We start from the raw sequence: 20,579 nt of genomic DNA, 5'->3' as shown, positions 1-20,579 counted from the left end.
TGTCCCTCTGCAGTGAGGACTGAGCTACTAGGACCTGATTCTCTATTTCTAGGGCCTCAGAGCGATGGCCCTGACACTGACTTTCACCTTCTCTTTCCTCCCACCATCCTTACTCTGCTCTTGCTCCCTCTACACCTGGGGCAGTTGCCCTGCAACAGTGAGGTAGCCCAGCCCACTATAAAATGGGTTGCTTGGCCCCCTCCCCTCTCTCTTGCTTTTCCTGTCTCTTCTCCTCTCACCTTTCACCCTCCTCCTTTTGCCCTCTTCTTCCCTCTCTCCACCTGGCCATGGCCGGCCTCTACTTCTCTGCCTTTTCTCTTTCTCTCTCTGTTTTCTACAATAAAGCTCTAAAACCATGCACCATCTCTGCTCATCAAGACCTGCCATGCTAGAACAATGGAATAGGCCTTCCCCTAAAGAGCCACATCTAACCTCCCACCGGGTCTCACAGTCACCTGCCAACCCAAGCCTCCAGCCAAGCTAGCAGCCTGAGCTAGCCAGACTCCTGCCTGTGTGGGAACCACCCAGCCCCTTCTCCTTTTAGCCCCGAGGCAGACCGAGCCACCCCCGTGGCCCCCACCCATTCTCAGCTCTTTTGAGGTGTCCAGCAACATCCTGCAATACCCAAGAGCTAAAACCTGTCATCCCTGGACTCTGTGAGGCCCAGGGACCCCAGACCACTCCCTCTCTACCCCAGAGAACTGGGGTTCTGTGGCTTCCCATAGCCAGATGCCCACCTGGGGTGACATGGAGAGCACACGGCAGTTTCCTGCGTCCACCAGCCCAGAGCTCTGGAGCTCTGGCGGGATGTGAGTCCTCTCTCCCACACCCTTTATTTCCCCATACCCAGCGCCCCACAGGTCAAGAGCCTCTAGGTGTCCAGAGAAGAATAATCATGGCGGGTTCTGCAGCTGGCACACTAATAGTCCTGAGGTCCAGATTAAAGGAATGAGTGTGGCAAAGGTCATGAGTGTGTGTGGTCCATTGCTGGTGGCAGAGCGTGTGGCCATCTGCACAAACACTGTTGGGTGAAAAGCAATTAACAGGTCAGCTGTATCCTGGGAGCTTCTCATTCTCACGTTCAGGGACAATTTCTTTGTCCTCGTGCACAGATCCCATGAGCACATCCCATCTTGCAACTGACTATCTGAGAGCAAGGCATGATGACTTACTATTTTAAATAATTTTTGGTTCCATTTTTAGTTCCTTATATTTGAATTTTTTCTCTTTAAAATGGAAGTAAAGTGACCAAAATTTATTATATATGTGTATGAAATTTAATAATAATAAAATGATAATAAAAGTACAATAGAATGTGTGTGGGGTACAGGATCGCAATCTAAAAACTCAGGAGACCATGGTAGGAGGACATGGAGACCTCTACAAAAAGAAAAAAGAAAAAAAGTAAAGAAGAGGAGGAAGGGAAAGAGGAGGAGAAAGAAGAGGAAGAAGAGGAGGGAGAAGAAAAAGAGGCAGGAGAGGAAGAGGAGGAAAAGAGGCGGGAGATGAGGAAGGAAAAGATAGGAAGAGAAGGAGGGGAGGAAGGATAAGAGGAGGAGAGGTGGGAGAAGAGGAGAGGGAGCCTCATCTTTGAGGGTGGAGCCCATCTTGACTTGCAGAGCCCAGGTCAGGAAGCTCACTGATGGGAGAGCCTCCTGTCAGGAAAGCCAAGTGCTGGGGGTCTGACAAGGCTGAGTCCGGAGAATGAGGGGGAGGGAGCTTTGTTCACAGCTCAGCTTCTCCATTCCAAGGCTGAGAGTCATAGCTGGGTTAGGGCCATGCTGGGGGTGGGGGCTTCCTTGTCCAATCAACAGTGAGGGGACATGGCTCATAAAGACCTTCATGTCCCTGTTGGGAAAGCAGGAATCTCCCAGGGCCACCAGTCCTACTGTCGTTGGCTCCTTTGCCATTTGGATTGAGCCATGTGTTGTTACTGAGAGAACATTTCTCCGTGACTGCCATGCTGCATGCAGAGCCAACTTAAGACAGTGAAGCGACAGAAGACAGAGCTGCCAGTCCTCCCGATCCTAGTCCAGCCTCCTGTTGGACACCTTCAGGCTGAAATGGCCTTCGGGTCCCTGTAGGATAACTGGCAGCTTGTCGGCAGCCACAACCAGACACACCCTCTACAGCAAAGCCTGTAGGCGGTGCACAGCTCTACCTGTCAATCAGCTGAGATGGTGAAGCTGGGGCATCCGGTGGTCAGGTTTTCTCTCTGGAACACACCGAGTGACAACAGTTCTTTACCTAGGGATAGTTCCCCGTCCTTTCTGCTGCCTCAGAGCTCTGACAGTCACAGTGGAGCCACAGAGTGGGAGAGAGCCACCCTTGGTATGGGGACTCCCAGGTCAAGCATCGTACTCAGGGGCATAAAGTCACGTTGAGCTCCTTCCACTGAGGGTGGGTTGGGCTGATTTTCACACCGCTCAGCTCTGCATAGCCTGCCCATCTCTCCTTCCTGACCACGTTCAAGTCCCACACCTCATAAAGGCCTCTCTTTATAGGGCTACTGTAGTCACGGCCTGTCACCTGAATGTATTTCTAGGAAGCTTTTCTCTGGGGAGATTGTGGGTCACACCTGTACACAATACCCTCTTTCTGCTTGGGTCAGGGAACAGGATCTGCTTGGGGGTGTTCTGTATAGTCCAGAGAATGATTGATTTACAATAGCTTTTGGGTTTTAATAAGTGAGCTTTTAAAAAAAAATTAAGTATATAATAAGTGTGATGGTTTGTATATGTTTGGCCTAGGGAGTGGCACTATTTGGAGGTGTGGCCTTGTTGGAGTAGGTGTGTCACTGGGTGTGGGCTATAAGACTCTTACCCTAGCTGCTTGAAGTCAGTGTTCTGCTAGCAGCCTTCAAATGAAGGTGTAGAACTCTCAGCTCCTCCTGTACCACTCCTGCCTGGATGCTGCCATGCTCCTGCCTTGATGATAATGGACTGAATCTCTGAACCTGTAAGCCAGCCCCAGTTAAATGTTGTCCTTATAAGACTTGCCTTGGTCACGGTGTCTGTTTACAGCAGCAAAACCTTAACTAAGACAACAAGGAAAAGAATAAATACCGAATGACAGATAGAGGACATCAAACTGTGCACTCAAAGCACCCAGCTAACAGCTCCCGGGGGAGCCCTGTCCAGGCATCTGGCTGGAGATCCTGAAAGAGTCCCAGGTGGAGTTCAGTCCCCTCAAGTCAGGCTTCCAAGTGAAAGAACAAACAGGAACAGGTAGAGATAGCATCAGCAGATTGGATGCTCATAATATCCAACAGAAACCAAGTGGGGAAGATGAGGAAGTCAGCAAGAGCTTTTGATTGAGTTCTCTCTTCATGGATACGTTTCAGTTCTCTCTCCATGGATACTTTGTTTCTCATGGCTGAACTTAAGGCTTCTCTCTTACAGTGGGATGTTATAAGACAATCAGTAGCAACCTCTTTTGGAGATGTTTCACTTTCTAGCTGTTCTCAGGGACACATTGTTTAGAGTCTTGGGCTCTTTTGTTGTTCTCTATTCCCCTTCAGTCCTAGAATTGGGGGCCGGGTATCCACAGTCAAAGAGCCTTGGAGGACACCTGACATAAATGTGCCTAAGATTCGAAGTACAGGGGGGACAGCCTTTCTACCACAGAGTCTCAGTGAATTCAAAGACTGTCCAAGTTTACCAGTGACAGATACCCCTCGGAGAACAGTGCTCAGCTACTGAGGAGCGTTCACAAGGAAGAAGAAAGGCAGAGATCCCCTCCGAATTTCTCCTGGGATGCTGGCACAGTCTCCAGCTGGCCTCCCCAAGTGTCCGGTCTACCACCAGCAAACCTGTGCAGGAGTTTGTCTTTCGTTATTTTAGGCCTTAAAAATTAATTTATTCTATTATTATTTATGTGTACCATAAATTAGAGTATCTGTATAGAGGCCTGATGGAGGGCGCTGGATCTGGAGCTCACGTTGTAAGCAGTTATGAGCTTCAAGAAATGGGTTCTGAAAACTTAGGTCCTCCAGAGAGCAGCAAGCACTCCTGGTTCTGTACCTCTGTGTCTCTGTGTATTGATTTTGACTTTCCTGGCATATCATCCCTTTTCCATGTTGTCAGGTGGCAAGGAACCCCTTGCCAGAGGCAGTGGACGTCATCGCGCCCAGAGCAGTCTCTATACTTTAGATTTCCAGCCTGTCTTTTCTGTTGAAGCAGCAAAGCAGACCAGTCTCAGCACAGTGCTGTGGGCTCAGAGCTCTCCACAGTCCTGAGACGAGGAACCAAGAGCAGCAGAATTCACAGTGTTGCTGGATTAACATAGGTGTCACCACCAAGGCTGTTAATACACAACCTAGGGTGTCTACACCCATCACCTTGGCACTTTAAATTTAGCTTTGTGACAGTCATACATGCTAACTCTCGGAGATCTGACTGCTGCTCAGTAATTCATAATTTCCATCCTAAGGACGGCCAGAACCTTTTCAGTCCCCCGGTTCTGGAACAGTAGCAATGTCGGTTACTGGCTACAACATATAGATTAAACATCTGTGTTCATGTCTCTACAAAATGCAGCTTGCACTGGTGTGGTGGTCTGTCAGATGGGCACAGCCAGCTCAGAGGAAGGCCACAGGTTGTAGCTTCATCCCTGACTATCAGTTTATCTCCAGACACCTTCCTGGCCAGGCCCAAGAGTGCCGGCTTCTTCAGGCTGGGACTGGACAGGGCCAGTCTTGCACAGCAGCCTTTGTGCACACGTCGTGCTTTGAGCAAGAACAGATGTCTTTTGTATTCCAGGAAGCAGACTTGTTCCTCTGCCTTATCAACTTGCAGAACGTGCCACACATTCAAGTGGTGGAAACGCCCGTTCAGACAAGCGCAAGTGTTTTCTCTTTGTCTATTGTTCATCTTTTGCCTCGAATCATAATGTGTTCCATTTTACCATAGAGGGCTCAAAATTTTGTGCAGCCTAATCTTTTCGCCTTTTGGCTTTATCATTCCTGATGGTGGGTCTTGTGTAGTAGGGTCACCTGTGACTATGCACAGCATAGGTCCTGTGTCTCGTCTTCCTCCATGAAATTTCACTGGGCACACCAGACACTGGAATGCATGAAGTTTATGCTCATGGGTCTGACTGGGGCAGGTACAGTTACGTCTAATTGATTGGGCTGCAGTTGTCTGACATTTGGTTAACAGGATTCCCGCCGACAGAACAGTGGACAAAGCCACATTCAAAACTCTATCCCTCCTGTGTCCCTGTGCCATTGGCTGGTCTCAGTTACCTTTGTGCATGGTCTGCCTCCCTCAGACCATACCAAGGTTGTTTGTTTTGTTTTGTTTTTGCCTGTTGTTCCCACAGGACCCCCACACTACAGCCTACTTCATTGCGTTATCCCACGTTGGGTTTCTGGGAGACACTTGACTCTGATGTTTGTGGGCAGGGGAATTTAGGGTTAGACCATTGCTGGTGGATCAGTGGCAGGGCTACCTCACTGGTGGCAGGGTGACCACTTTCCAATGGGATGAGACACAACCATCACCTACATCAGTGAGGAGAAGCAGTTGTTGTTTTACTGTCCGCTAATCCAGTTTCTGATACTCATAGGGACCTGAGCTGCTGATGGCCAAGGGTCCCTAGTGGCTGGTGTGGATTATTTCATCAGAGACTTATTTGTGTGTGTTGCTTCAGGTCAAGCAGCCTTTGTGTTAGTTTGTCAGGCTTCCGTAGCTCTGAGACTGACCTCACCCGCCCACACGTCCCACAGCTTTGCCCAAGTTCTCTTGCCTGCAGGCAGAGTAATCCCTGATTACTTTCCCCGCATGGGTCATTATTAAGGACTCTGGCGGCATGCTGAGTCATGGCCTTTCTCTTCCTCTGTAAAGGTCAGACTTTTCCCCTCCTCCCTCCCCCCTCCCCGCATTTCCTGCTGAGTCAGAGGTGACCTGGAGGATACCAGCCATGTGTCCTCTTCCCATTGTGACTCTGCTCTTACCTAGGCACATTCTTTCTGGGCAGGCAGCTGAGAATAGTAGCATGTCCGTATCAAGGCTACACATCAGCATCACAGCCTGCTTACTTACCAGCTCGCTTGCCACCCTGTCCCATACATGCTGCTCTACAGCTTGCAGGACATTTCCTAATCAGCTAGGCATTGAGGGTGTGATTGATGGTTTGTATGTCCTTGGTCCAGGGAGTGCCACTATCAGAAGGTATGGCCCTGTTGGAGTAGGTGTGTTACTGTGGGTGTGGGCTTTAAGACCCTCATCCTAGCTGCCTCGAAGTGAATCTTCCACTAGCAGTCTTCGGATGAAGACGTAGAACTCTTAGCTCCTCCTGCACCATGCCTGCCTGGATGCTGCCATGTTCCTGCCTTGGTGATAATGGACTGAAGCTCAGAATGTCTTAACATTTGCATGGCCAACAATGTCACTCATTGACGCACAGAAGATGACACCCCAGAGATTCTCCTTTTGGACATCCTACCTGCAGATGGAGCAGCCTCAGTTGCATGTCCTCTCACTCCTAGCAGGGACAACACCATGGTCATGTCAGCAAGAAGGAATGCGATCCCATGGCATGTAGGGAAGGATGGTCACAGCCATTCCTGTGCATGATTAACCCTTTATGAGTTAGCTTCAGATATCACATCTTATCACTCGCCTCAAGGACTGCTCCTTCCAAACTCAGGTATGGTTCTGTCAGTGCCTGTTCCGGTGCCAAGCGTTTTGTGACTTTTCCTAGGGAGTCTATTTCTAGTCATGCCAGAGGGCAACAGACCAAAGAAACGGTTCTTCCAAGTCTAGATTGATGAGGCAATGAGTTTAATTGGGGTTACTTATGGGATCATGGGCGAATTGTTGGCAGCCACACAATTGAAGAAGACTCTCCCTTCCCGGCAGTTGTCAGTCATGGACATATCCTTGGGGAGGGTAGAGAACTCTCTGAGCCTCCCACGCCCATGAACCTTCACTTTCAATGAGGGATGCCAGCAGAATCATCTTGAGAGAGCCATAGTCAGATGACCACAACTGGTCTCATTTCAAAATGACAATGACCAGGCCATACCCAGAGGACCTCACTCCAAAATTCTTGTCAACATCTGAATCCACTGATTTAGAACCAAACCTTCAACACATGAGCTTTTTTGGGGGGGGGGCAGGGAATAGATACTTCATATCTAAACTGTATTGGGGGCCCTGTAGATGTGACTGTGGCTAAGGGCATTGAAGCAGCCAAGGGTGGGGTACATTAGGAGAGCTCAGGACATCAGAGAGCTCTTGCTTGACTCTATACGAAAACGTAGGGACCTCGGGGGTAGGAACAACATCAGCACAGGTCACCTTTTTACCTGCAGAGGATCGCTGAGGTGGAGCCCGGGAAGGACCTAACAGTCATTGCTGGCTTTGAAGATGGAACTACAGGGTCAGGAACAAAGTAGCTAGAAATTGGGAAAGATAAGGAAAATCCTCCCCTAAAACCTCCAGAGGGGAGTCATAACCTGGGTTTAAAGTCTGTGCTTCCAGGGTGTCAGGGGATAAGTTTGTGCTGTCTGGTTTGTACTGGGTCTGGTGGTGGTGTGATAACAAGAAAAAACACATTATTACTATCTCTAAGGAGCTTGGGAAACAGAGGGTTTCTGAAATGTCAGATTGGGCCAGGTAGCCCGGGGAAGAGGGGCCAAGGGCTCAGACGCAGGATGACCAATAGCCGTTGGAACATCCGATGATGTGTGCCAAGAGAGAGGCTGTTGAGACTGTACTCACCAGAGCTGTTGAGCTGGGCCAGGGAGACAACTGCACCGCTAAGAAGCCTATATGATGCCCCAGGAGGTGCATGGTGGGAGCACCCGATTCTCAGGCACCCCAGGGTGGGAACACCCAATTCTCAGGCACCCCAGGGTGGGAGCACCTGATTCTCAGGCACCCCAGGGTGGGAGCACCTAATTCTCAGGCACCCCAAGGAGTCAGAAAGTGAAGGGAGATCAGAATGACAGGGTACAGGGAGCAGTGGAGATGGGCACCCAGCAGCATCTCTAGAGGACACATGGGACTGTCCCTCTGACCTCCTTATACAAGAGGGTCAGGACGACTGAGGGCAGCTACCCTGTCAGACATTGTGACCTCATGTCTAGTTTCTGAACCTGAGTCAGCTTCCACCCAGAACCACTGGACACAGGGAAGAACTTAAGAGAAAGGAGTGTGCCTGTCAAAGCTCCCTCATGGCTGGTCCCTCAGGCCAGGTCTGCACCATGCACCACCACCGTGTTGCTGCTTGTGGCCCTCAGTCTGTTTCCCAGGAAACAGGGCCCATTCGCCCATTCCAAGAAAGGCTATTGAAATTTGTATGTTTGTCTTGTATCCAAGCATCTTACAAAATCTTCTTGAAAATTCTAATTATTGTAGTAGAATAGCTTGAGAGTTCTTGGTGTAAAGTCACATTATCTTCCCATAAAGATAATTTCACTCGTTTCCATGGATACGCTATGGCTCTTGTTTCCTTGTCTCCGTTCACTGAAAGAATCATCAAACACATGGTCAACAATGACTGTGACAGTGAGCATTCCTGTCTTGATTTTTTTTTTAAATCTGAACAAGTACAAACTTTGTGTCTTAAAGGCAGACTAACATATTCTTCTATTTCTATGAAGAATTGAAGAACTAGAAATGGATACATAGTAATATGCAATAGCTTTCAGATATGCCTGCACACAGAACACAGGCTTTCTCCCTTCGCTTGTTGATAAATCTCCTCTGGCTTAGCCCTTTTTGCATTTGTAGGATAAATTTTTACTTATCCATATTTTCTTACTAATCCATTGATTGCATTCAATTCACTGTTTTTTTTTAAAACTTGATATTAATATTTGCAAATGCAATTTTCTATTATTTTATTTCCCACACAGTTCTGATGGGGTTTTTCCATGAATGTAATATTGGCTTTTAAAAATGAAACATGAGAGTCAGGTGCTGGGAATTGAACCTTAGTCTCCTAGAAGGGCAGCCAGTGTCTTAACCACTTCTCCAGCCCCTGGTTATTTTTTAAAGGTTAAGTGGAACTCATAAATAAGAGCACCAGGGTCCCCTGGGTGCTCTGACGCAATCTGTCTCCTTCTTAGTTGTCAGGGTCAATTTTGTTTGTTTGTTTCTTTGGGTTTTGGTCAAAATTTTCAAGTGCTGATGAATGGTTAGGATTTGTGTTTAGGTTGGGGCAGGCTGAGCTTCCCAAACGACCCCCCTGGTTTGGGTTGGGGAGTCTTGGCAATGGAACAAACCCTGGGCGGGTTGTCTGGGAAAAGGGTAACTGCTGCAGACCTTACCCTCTTCCTTCATATAGTGTACTCAAGAGATTGCGAAATGAGTTCTCTATGTGCAGAGGCAGATAACAAATGGCAACGACTGTGAGCAGATTTTGACCTCCCAGTGATAAGCAGAAGACAAGTCACAAATCAATGAGCCGTCTTTCCGTGTAAAAACCAATCAGATTGAAAGCCCCGCTCAGGAGAAGGGTCTGCAGAGTGGATGTGTGGATTATCCTCACAATATCGCCAGAGACCAGTTTGGCGACTCCTGCCAACACCACTTGAAGTGTTCATACCCCATGACCCAGTCACTTCTCCCCTAAGACTTTCATAGAGACTCACGTGCTGCCTGCATGGCCGCACAAACAGACACCAGGATGTCACACAGCAGAGCTGGAAACAACAGACACTGGAGACATTCAATGTCCCCCCCCCCCCCAGAGAGGGACAGTCACACACAACAGTCAATGTTACAGAAAGTTACACGGTTGCTAGAAAGAAGACCACAGGCCTGTTTGTGCAGACAGGGAATAATGCATACTGTTGGATGACTGAATCGCCTGTAGACACAGACATAGTGTGAAACATTTTTGAAAATTGTGTGTGTGCGTGTGCAAAATGTCTGGATGGGTAGACATCAGGTTGTCACAAGTAGTGACAATGTATCGGGGTGGAGGGAAGAGGAAGAAACTTGGTGTGTTTGTATCACACATATTCCTCATTGTAATTAAAAAAAAACCAAGTGCATATTACTTTGGCAATAAAACAAGAGGAATTTTTAGTGCCTGAAGCCAAAACTAATGTTGATGTAATCTATATCCAGAAGGATGTCCCTAGGGCTTGCTCACTCTGGGAATTGGACTAACAGTTACTTGGTATTAAGGGAATCTAGAAAAGTCATTAATTCTATTAATCAATGCACTAGCAGCTCAATCACAGCAAAGAGGTCTTAATGAGGTGCCCAGGGCAACCATTATTTGTCTTACAAACACAGAGTGGAGGGCTCTACTCTGGGGTTGAGGGCATGGTTCTCGGAGCACAAACAGATTACAAGTCCGTTCCCACCTAGGGACACTTGAAGCCTTCCTCTTTTCTTCCTCACACCTACTGACCTGACTCTCGGTCTTCCTCCTCCATTCACTTTGAAGACAAAGGCCCTGGCGAAGGAATCTGAACTGCACATAGGTCTCCATTCTTCTCCTTAGCCTTTAGCTGCTGGTACTCTTCCTGACAGAGTCGGGTTTCCCCAAACTGATTTAGTAATGCTCACGACCCCTGCCAGGTTTCCATGGCACATCTCCACCAATGCAGTCTGTCTGGCCTTGTCTCAGTGCTCAGCCCCTCTACCTACCCTGCTGCCGCGGGAGCTGTCCGCGGTGCTGACCGCAGGCGCGCCTCACGCTCGGCCGGTGCGCACGCGTCTGCGCGCAACGCGAGAGACCCGCGGGCGCCGTCACTGCGCAGCCTCCCACGCGGCTCGGGACAGGCCTGCGCGGCGCCGGAGACTCACGACCCGGCTTCTGGAGCGATCGCATCCCTGGCCCGTGGCCTCCCCAGCGGCTCCTCTTATCTTGGCACCATCATGGCGCTCAACAATTTCCTCTTCGCGCAGTGCGTCTGTTACTTTCTGGCCTTCTTGTTCAGCTTCGTGGTGGTGGTGCCATTGTCCGAGAACGGCCACGACTTTCGTGGCCGCTGCCTACTTTTTACCGAGGGTATGTGGCTGAGTGCCAACCTGACGATGCAGGGGCGGGAGCGCTTCACGGTGCAGGAGTGGGGCCCACCGGCTGCCTGCCGCTTCAGCCTGCTCGCCAGCCTCCTGTCACTGCTTCTGGCCGCTGCGCACGCATGGCGCACGCTCTTCTTCCTCTGCAAGGGACACGAGGGGTAAGTTTAGGCCTTTCAGCAGCCCAGCGCAAACAGATGCAACACTCACACGGCTCCTGGCACCTATCATAGAGGCCCTCCTCTCCGGGGCCTTGAGCCCCTCCACCTCTCCTGCTGCAGAGGCCTGCAAGTGTCAACACTCTCAGCCTCATCATTTCTAAGCAGACTGCCCTTTGTTTACACACAGGCCCAGCGGCTATGAGGCTGTCTGTCCGACCCACATGACCTCTTTCTGTTCCCAGGGTGAGCATCACTCCAGATTCTCAGCCCTTACCCCTTGGAGCACAGATGTTGCACTGTCATGGCTGCATGCCTCAGGTCTCTGGTTCAGCTAGGCCACACTCCTTGGGACCTGGGACCAATTGCTGTAGTCTTGGGCCTGCACGCCTTTCCTGTGGGTGGGGGAAGGGACTACACTTTGGAAAGAGCGGGTAGTCTTCTATTCTTGCTACCCCTCTTGGGAAAAGATGACAGAGGATGTCTGTAGAGCTCCTTAAGCTCACCCCTGGCACTCAGGCCTTGGCTGGATGCAGGTGCAGTGTGTGTGTGTGTGTGTGTGTGTGTGTGTGTGTGTTTACTCTGTGTGTGTTTCTGTGTGTGTATGTGTCTGTGTGTCTCTCTGTGTGTACTCTGTATATGTCTCTGTGAGTGTACTCTGTGTGTATGTGTGTTTGTGTGTGTATGTGTGTGTACTCAGTGTGTTTGTGAGTGTGTGTATGTGTGTGTACTTTGTATGTGTGTTTGTGTTTCTCTGTGTGTATGTGTATGTGTATCTCTTGTGTATATTCTCTGTGTGTGTTTGTGTGTCTCTCTGTGTGTATACTCTGTGTGTGTGTTGGGTGAGTAGGATCTGCTCTGTGTCGCCTGTACCTCCAGAGTTTCTTCACCCTTTCCTTCTTTGTCACCTGGCTGAAGCCAGTGGAATGTGGTCACCTGGTATCTGCAGCCAACAACAATCAGGAGCCCACTGCTCTCTGCCTGAGGCTTCCTGGGTCCTGGAATAACAATGCTCCTGCAATAGAGAGTGAATTCCCACGTCCAGCCCGCCCCATCCATGATTTTAGTTGCTCCCTTGCAAGGAGGTGGGTGATAAGCATGGGTCTCTGAGAACATAAGGATGCAGGAGGCTGGGTGAAAGGGATTCTTGCTAGTACCACAGATGAGGAACTTGAAACAGTTAACATTCTCATCACACTGGAGGCTGAGAGTCCAGAAACAAAGTGTCCTTAGAGTTAGAACTAGAGAAGCTCTTTCCTACACTTGTATTCTGCTGGCTCCAGCCTCCTGTGTGTTCCAGTCTCTGCCTCCGTTCTTGAATCGCCCCTTGCCCGTTTCTGACACTGCTTTTCCGAAGATGAAGCAACCATATCGACAGGTAGCAAGGTTAGGACTCAGAAGAGATACAGTTCAAGTCACTATGGTTAGGTTTTGATGGGAGTCTGTGGGAAGACAGGGGTGGTCCTAAGAGCCTCCAGGTGATGTGGGAGGATGAGGCTCTTTCTACGGTGAGCCCTTGTCAGCCGTAGGACAGAGTCTTGTCCCTCCTGAGCAGCATTCCTTGACCCTCAGTCTTTCATTGTTCACATGAATTTGAGAGCTCTTGTCCTCAAACTGGGAGTCACCTCACTGCAGATTGGGGCAGGAGGGAGCACCCTGAGACAGGCAACATGGCAGCGGTCAGTAGGAAGATAGCCTGATTTGACTCCTCTGGCCTTCTGGGCTTTCCTGCAGGAGAGGCAGCCTCATGGTGGACATGGTTTAGCCAGGTAGACCCAAGGGAAGCTCCCCAGGGAGGACCCATGTGTGTGATCCATGAATGGGACCACCAGAGGCTGGGGCACCAGAGGGGGACATGAAGAGCCCCTGTGCTTGCAGGTGGGGCTCTTGCATACAAGGACTGTTCTGCACAAGTCAGGCTGCAGACCCAGGCCGTACCAGCATCACGAGGCCTGGAGTTTCCAGCTACCCAGGGCTCCTTTGGATGCTTGCCCTTCTGAGGAATGGTCCAGGCTGACTGATGCACATACAGTATGTCTGCCATGCTAAATGGGCTCTGGCTGCCAAGGCATCAAGGTGGAGTGAGAAAGATGCCTTCTATCACATACTCAGCCAAGGCCTGTGGCAGGATTTAGGGGACCATAGGTGGCCTGACACATCATAACCCTTGGAGGAGATCTAGCATAGTCTTGAGTCCACACTAGAGGCCAGGTCTGGGCACCCTCTCTTGTGGAACAACTGGAGTCTCTGAACCCGTGACTCAGTTCTTGTTGTTCCCCTGTTTCTAACCACAAATGGTCTCTGCTCAGGCTTCTATAGACTAGCACGTGACTTTGTCTAGCCTTGTCTTCTCCAAGGTCCTGCTTGGCTACCAGGCATTATTGGCAAGGGCCAGGTGGCTACCTGGCTGCTGTCCTTGACCCTGTCTTCTATATGATCCAGGTGGGAGTGAGCCAACTGTGCCATCAGTGCTTACCAGAGCCCACATTGTGGGACTGGGGCACGGCTCTGCTGAGCTGCCCCAGGCCTCGGATACCCATCACATCCAGGGGCATGAGGCCAGTGCGGGCATACCTTAGTCTGTGTCTGCAAGCCAAGCATGGAGCCTGGAGTGAAGGAGTCACCACACAATGACAAGGGACAGAAAAGTGTCTGGACCATGAGGTTTGCAATTCCATGGCTGCACAGCTGGCCCTACTTTGACTGTTGACTCATGACCTGGTCTGCAGAGGCCAGCAGGTGGTAAGGTGCCCTATGGAAAACAGTGATTCCAGCACAAGTGTCAGACTGCAGAGGGCCAAGTGAGCAAGTGTCAGGCCATCAGAGGGGACAGGAGTCTCAAAGGGGCAGGGCAGGCATTTACAGTGAGCTCATGTGGTAACAAGGGCCTGCAGGGCCACTGGATATCCAGCCTGTGGAGGATACCAGGCTTGCCAGTCCTGGGACCTGCAGGGCTTATCTGGCTGTGTTCCAGATGTTCTCTGATTCTTAGATTAGGTGCCAACCCCAGAGGTCACTGAGGTGCCTTCTCATCAGTCCTAGGGCTACCCTGTAGCCTCTTCATGGACTCTCTTGGTTGGTGCTGAACACATGGGCCATATACTTCCCTATATAGGGCATGTCTGTCATGCTAAGTGGGCTGTGGCTGCAGAGGTATAGAGGTGCAGAGAGGCAGAGTCCAGGGCAACATTGTAGAGGTGGGTGTACCATTTTGTGAATGATCCGTGACACCTAGAGTTTCAGGGACATCCCTCAGGGAGATGGGAGGGCCCAGGTGAGCTGTATGCCTAAGGCTTTGCTCAAGAGCAGCTCTTCGGGTTGGGTTTGGTTAACAGTCTGTGAGTGAGGGACGGACTGAATAGTGAGCACTGGCTTAGCATAACCCATCTGCCTGCTCACACCTGTCGCTCAGCCTTCAAATTGCTCCCAGGGCTTCCCAGGATAGCTGTCGCCATGGAGACAGCACATCCAAGGCTGGGCACCCTGAGATGCAGTGAGAGGAAGATGGGTTAACCCTGTGTGTGCTGTGCCTTTCCACACACTCTCCTGTGTTGGCCTGTCCTTGGAGTGTGTGTTCAGGGACAGGGAGGAGTGGCACTCTAAACCCAGGAAACAGGATCCAGGGGTGGCTTTGGGCACACGAAGTTCTTCAAGGATCTGGAACGCCCAGCATATTATATTAAAAACAAATCCAAAAAAGTCAAACAAATAAACAAACAAAAATCCAAGCAACCAAACACAGACAAACAAAACAAAACAGCAACAACAAATCAAGAACTGGAGACTTCTGCTGGGCAGGGCTAAGAGCGGCCAGGTCCAGGCACAGTGTAGTGAGCTCAGGCTAAGTGGGCAGTGCACATAGCTGCTCACAGACAGGGGCAGCATCACACAGCACCCCCTGGGGGTTGTGTAGAGCTATAGCAGGGTACCACTCCTTGACTGCCCTTCATGCTGTGACTACCATGTCAGTCCCATGGTCACCAAAGCTCTGGCTTCACAGGCGGCCCAGTGTGATCCCAGGGCAGCTGGGGTATCGCTTGTGGTGAGTTGGGCAGAGGTGACCTGAGTTACTCTTCGCTTACTCACCTTGAGTGTCAGGGCTATTCTCGTGCCTTGCCCTCCATCTGTATTCAGCACAGGGCTGCTGTAGTGTCGAGAGGGCTTGTGGAATGAATGCATCGGTGAGCAAGGCCACCAGCAGTGCAGGTGGCTGTTGGGTCATGGCAGCATTGTTTTGTGGCTGCTTGTTTGCTTTTAAGACCCATCTATCAGCTGCTCACCTTGAATCCACTTTTGTCGTCATGACATTTAGTATGACAAAACATACAACTGGTCTGGACCTGGTATCCATCCCACTACAGGCTGGAGGTGGGGAGAGTCCTTAATTGGCTGCTCTGCTCTCTGCTGTGGACTTGCCACAGTTTGGTGACCCCGGAGAGTATGGTGGGTAGGGAAGTAGGGCTGGGTTAATGAGTGACCTGTCGTCAGGCAGCAAAGGGCAAAGGGCAAGGGAGAGGGGTCTTGTCCTCTTGCTTGTACCTTCTCTACGTAGGGCTTAGAGGGCCTGGTATCTGAGGGGACAAGGATCCATAGCTGTGACATGGAGTGACTAGGTGAGTAGGTGGTCTTAGAAGGGCATTTTGGACTCATGATCTTGAGTCCTTGACTTGGCCCTGGATCCCCGGGTACATCAATGGTGGCAAGTCCCCTACCTACTCCCAGCCTGTGAGAGAACAAGATGTCTGCTCAACATCGGAACATTTGCAGGGGTGACGGAAGCAGCCCTTTGAGCCCCATTCTGTCCCATAGGACCCCAGGTGCTCACCAGAAAACCTGGACATCCCCCCTCCCTGTTTCAAGGGGAGCTATTTGGGGTCAGACCTTGGGTGGCTCCCACAGCATACATCTCTTGACTCCACTGCAGCTCCTTCTTCTACGCCTTCCTGAACCTCCTGGTCAGTGCCTTTGTGGTCTTCCTGGTCTTCATTGCCAGCACCATCGTGAGTGTGGGCTTCACCATGTGGTGTGACACCATCACCGAGAAGGGCTCCACACCCCACAGGTATGCCTCACCCCTGCTTCGTCAGCCACCTACAAGACCCACCCCTTACCTGGGGTCCAATATGTTTTTTTTTCTGGAATCTGAGGCTTTGCCCACCTGCGCCCCACCCCCACACCTGTTGCCTTGTCCCTAAGACCCGCCCACCTGTGCTCCACCCCCGCACCTGTTGCCATGCTCCTAAGACCCGCCCACTCAATGTCAGACACCTCTTTGGTCTAGAAGCCCTACAGCATCACACATGGAAGGTCCCTGTGGGCCGAGAGGCACCAGGCAGGACTCTGCAGTTGACACCACCTGGCACACTTGCTAGCCTCAGCTCGCTCTGAAGCTAACTCCACTGTGTCGCCGCCGTGAAGTTAGTTTGTGGTTGGTGAATGGAGATTGCCCTGGTGGTGTCCCCGTGACACTTATGCAGGGACACTGTGCAATGTGCCTCAGGGGGCATCACGTCCATCTCAGACTGGGAACTGCAGGACTGAGTAGACAGGGAAGGTCATGACCCCAAGTGCCAGACAGTGACAAGATAGCTGAGGCTGGCCCTTGTGCTCCCGGCCAGTTGGAAAGGTCTGCAGCTCCTCCTCTTTGAAGCCTGTCTTGCTCCACCCAGTGAGGGGCCAAAGCTGACCCCCAGTGGAGCTCCTAGAGGCATCTGTCCCTTTGGGGATTGGCCCCTCTGTCTTAGGGTTATGACTGCTGCAATGATACACCCTGGCCAAAGCAGCTTGGGGAAGAAAGCTTATACTTCAATATCACAGTTCCTCATCAAAGAAAGTCAAGACATGAACTCAAGCAGGGCAGGGACTTGGAGGCAGGACCTGATGCGAAGGCCATCGGAGGGATGCTGCTTACTGGCTTGCTCCTCATGATCTGCTCAGCCTACTTCCTTATAGAACCAGGACCACCGGCCCAGGGGTGGCCACGCCCACAATGGGCTGGGCTATTTCCCACCAATCACTAAGAAAATGTCTTGCAGGCTTGTTCACAGCCTGGTCTTATTGAAGCATTTTCTTGATTGAGGGTCCCGCCTCTCATGACTTTAGCTTGTATCAGGTTGATCTAAGACGCCACTCACTGCTCAGCGTCCTAGCTCTGCTGCCTTTTGACTCAGGGAGTTCAGGGGCTCAGGGGCTCACAAGTCACCAGCCACTTGGCTTCATGCTATTTTAGCTGCGAGGAGTTCCAGGAAACGGACTTGGAGCTGAACGTGGACAACTCTGCCTTCTACCACCAGTTTGCTATCGCCCAGGTAGGCGGGGTCCGGGCAGGTAGGCGGGGTCTGTCTCTGGCCGGAAGAGAATGGCTGTGTTGGGGATAGGGGTGATAGAACAGACTCCTGATCCCAGGCAAGGAAACAGACTCAGATATGGTGGGGTCATGCCGGGGAGGTGCAGGCTGTGGGAGCAGGAGATTTCCTAGGAGAGGGTGGGAGAGCAGGGTCTCTGAGCAGGACTTGTGTGTGGGGGGGAGGGGAGGTAAGGGGTAGGGGAGGCGGGATACAAGAGAAGGCAAGGGCAGACATGAGTGAGCTCAGGGGCCAGAGAATGGAAAGTGCTGGGTGGCTGCGAGGGAAGGGAGTAGGGGAATGGGAGGTGGCAGGACGTGCTGGAAATGAGGCCTAGGATCTGTGGTTGCTAATGGGACAGATTCTGGTCTGGTTCCATTTAGGGGATGCTGGAGGGTCCCTGAGCCACTTGCTACTGTGTCTGAGGATGAAGTGCAGTGTCTGTCCTAGGGCGATCCCAGCCTCACCCTGCTCTACCTTGCATGTGACCTTGGGGACCTAGAGGTCCCTGGGAAAGCTTTAGGATTTTCCTGTCTCTCAACTGCATTTGTGCCCCAAGCAGAGGTGGTGCAGGGTAGGGACACCTAGGTGGGGCGTGGACACCTGTCCCTTCCCACACTGTCTGTGGCTTTCATCCTCTGTGACACCCTTCCATGCTCCATACTGGCTTCTGGAGGCTCTGGTTTGTCAAACGCTAGGCTGAGATGACCCCGTCACTGCCAATGCCTTTGGAAGTCCAACAGTTCTTTGCAGAAATGAGCTGAACTGGTCAAAGAGACCTTCACGCCAACTTTAGCTTAAGATGCTTTAGGACTAATTTGGATCAATTAGACAGAGGCATGCGCAGTTTGAGGACCAGCACGCTCAAATGAGAATTGGTTTGATGCAGTGCAGACCTGGAGCTGATTACATCGTTTCTCCTTCAGCTGTTTGGAAACAGCAGATAAAGGTCAATTTATTCCCCTGACTAGAGGGGCTCCCTGATCTATAGGCATTCCTTAGAACCCAGAGTTGTGGGGGAGGGGAGAGCTCTTCCCAGGGCCTGCTCCTCCTTAGGGAACCTCACAGTTAAGGTGAGAATGGCCAAGTACCCCAAGGCTCTGCACAAAGCTAGGTTCTTGTGGGTATAGGGCATAATGATCACTGCAGAGAATAAGCCAAATGTGGGAGTGCATGGGCTCTCAGGTCCCTGCCGCCTGCTTGCTCCTGCCTTACAGAGCTAGAGCGAGGAGGCGGGTCCTGAGCACCCTGGGCAGTGAGCTGCACCTGCTCTGACCCTTCTCTGCCTTCCATGCAGTTTGGACTGTGGGCCTCCTGGCTGTCCTGGCTGGCGATCACCACTCTGGCTTTCCTGAAGGTGTATCACAACTACCGCCAGGAGGACCTGTTGGACAGCCTGGTTCACGAGAAGGAGCTTCTGCTGGCCAGGCCTGCCTCCCGCACCTCCCTCCAGGGGGAGAAGAGTGCCGTCATCTAGGCCGTGCAAGGGCGGCACGAGGGGGGCTGGGGACCCACCCAGGCTGGCCAACACAGCTCTGCATGTGTCCCTTGGCCCCGCCCACCGTGATCAGGGCACCTGAGTTCCCACGGAGAACGTGACAGTGATGGGGCAGAGATCCAGAGACTTGGGGAGGGGGTGACTTCCAGCTTCCAGTCCCGGCCTTGGTTAGTGTGACGCATACTCCTTCACCCGTGTGATCCTTTGTCTATATATGTGCATGTATGTGAGCATGTGTGTGGATGGGAGTGTGACTGCAGAACTGAGGTGGTGGCACCGCCGCCGCCAGGTTCGCCGACTTTGCACCACCACAGGCTCCAGCACACCCTGCCTCTCCCATAAGGGGCTGACTTCCCATCCTATAGCACTCAGCCAAGGTCCTCAGAAGGCACCGGAGAAGGCAGCAGGTAGAGGATCCTGGTAGGAATGTGGGACCCTGGGCTGGGCTCCATCCCCTGCTCTGAGAGGCCATCTTGGGCTGCTTGGCTGTAGTGGGAACGTTTCACTCTCCTCCCTTCAAGGCTTTCTATGTGGCATGGTTCTCCTTATCGCAAGGGTGAGGCACCCCCCCCCCCCCATTGCTGAAGAGGCCCTGCCCATCTGGATCTCAGTGAGCGCATTCAGTGTTGCTGGCCCTAGTCTGAAGTTGTGCTCCAACGCTGTCTCCTATTTCCAAGCAAGGTGATCCTGACCTGGGTCTGAGGCCAGTGTCCACCAGTGGCTGGTGTGTTTCTAGGTGGAAGGCACTAGCGTCCAGGCTCACTGTGAGGAGCCTGTGTGTGTGAGGTGTCAGTTGGGCCCTAACAGTTGAAGCCAACAAGGATGGTCAGAGTGCTGTGCAAGGGGGTGCCTGTCTGAGGAGGTCAGGGTCGGGCCGACTGCCACTTCAGCCTTCTCTGAGGGCTTTGGAGGTGGCCTTGCTGAGCTCCCAGAAGAGGATCTGGTCTCCAAACTGACCTGGTCTCTTCTCCGCACCTTCACACAAGCCCTCATCTGTGGGACATGGGGACACTGCCTAGCCTTGAGAATCCTTTGTCTCCCCAGATTGGCTCCTTCCTCATCTGCCTCATATCCTTACTAAGGCTGTAGCCCTCTAGGACCTGAAGGGACAGGAGGCTAGATGGGGCCTCTGGGACCTAGGATCTGCCTCAGGTGTAGGCCTACCTTGGCAGCTGCCTCTTTTGGATTCTGGAGAGTTAGTCTGGGATGCCTAGATTGTCCCCCAGATGTTGGTGTCCCAGGGACTCCTGGGGAAGGGCCTCTGGGCCTAGGAGTGTTGGCAGGACCTGTTGGCTGTAGCCATGGGCAGGGGTGTCTGTCCAAGGGAGGTCTTATGGGATGGATGGCAAGAGACAGGCAGAGGCGTCCCCAGGTTGCCTGCCAGCCACCTCTGCTCCTCTCCAGCCTGCTACAGGGACGCCCGGTTTCAGTCTTCCCGGACAAACTGATAGCGATGAGTCCTATGCCTCTGTGTGTCCGATCCTCAGGTCCAAATAAAATAAAGACGAAACATCTGAGATGCTTTGTGGATGAGGTGTCTGTGTCTTTGCTAGCCAGCCAGCCCGCTCCAGGACCCCCCCACCCCCACCCC

The 20,579-nt window shown here is 51.7% G+C and overlaps 1 protein-coding gene across 1 annotated transcript; it reads left to right on the top strand.

Annotated features, from left to right (window-relative positions):
* Window positions 1-10,726: 10,726 nt before the first annotated feature.
* Tmem179 (transmembrane protein 179) lies at window positions 10,727-20,505 on the top strand. Its single transcript, XM_021202367.1, has 4 exons — window positions 10,727-11,149; window positions 16,071-16,208; window positions 17,376-17,454; window positions 18,788-20,505. The coding sequence occupies exons 1-4, from the start codon at window positions 10,845-10,847 to the stop codon at window positions 18,965-18,967; spliced, it is 702 nt and encodes a 233-aa protein (XP_021058026.1). The 5' UTR covers window positions 10,727-10,844; the 3' UTR covers window positions 18,968-20,505.
* Window positions 20,506-20,579: the final 74 nt, after the last annotated feature.

Source organism: Mus pahari, chromosome 7 (assembly GCF_900095145.1).
Source record: "Mus pahari chromosome 7, PAHARI_EIJ_v1.1, whole genome shotgun sequence".
Taxonomy (NCBI): Eukaryota; Metazoa; Chordata; class Mammalia; order Rodentia; family Muridae; genus Mus; species Mus pahari.
Note: the sequence above shows the minus strand (reverse complement) of the source record. Positions and strands in the feature narration are given on the sequence as shown.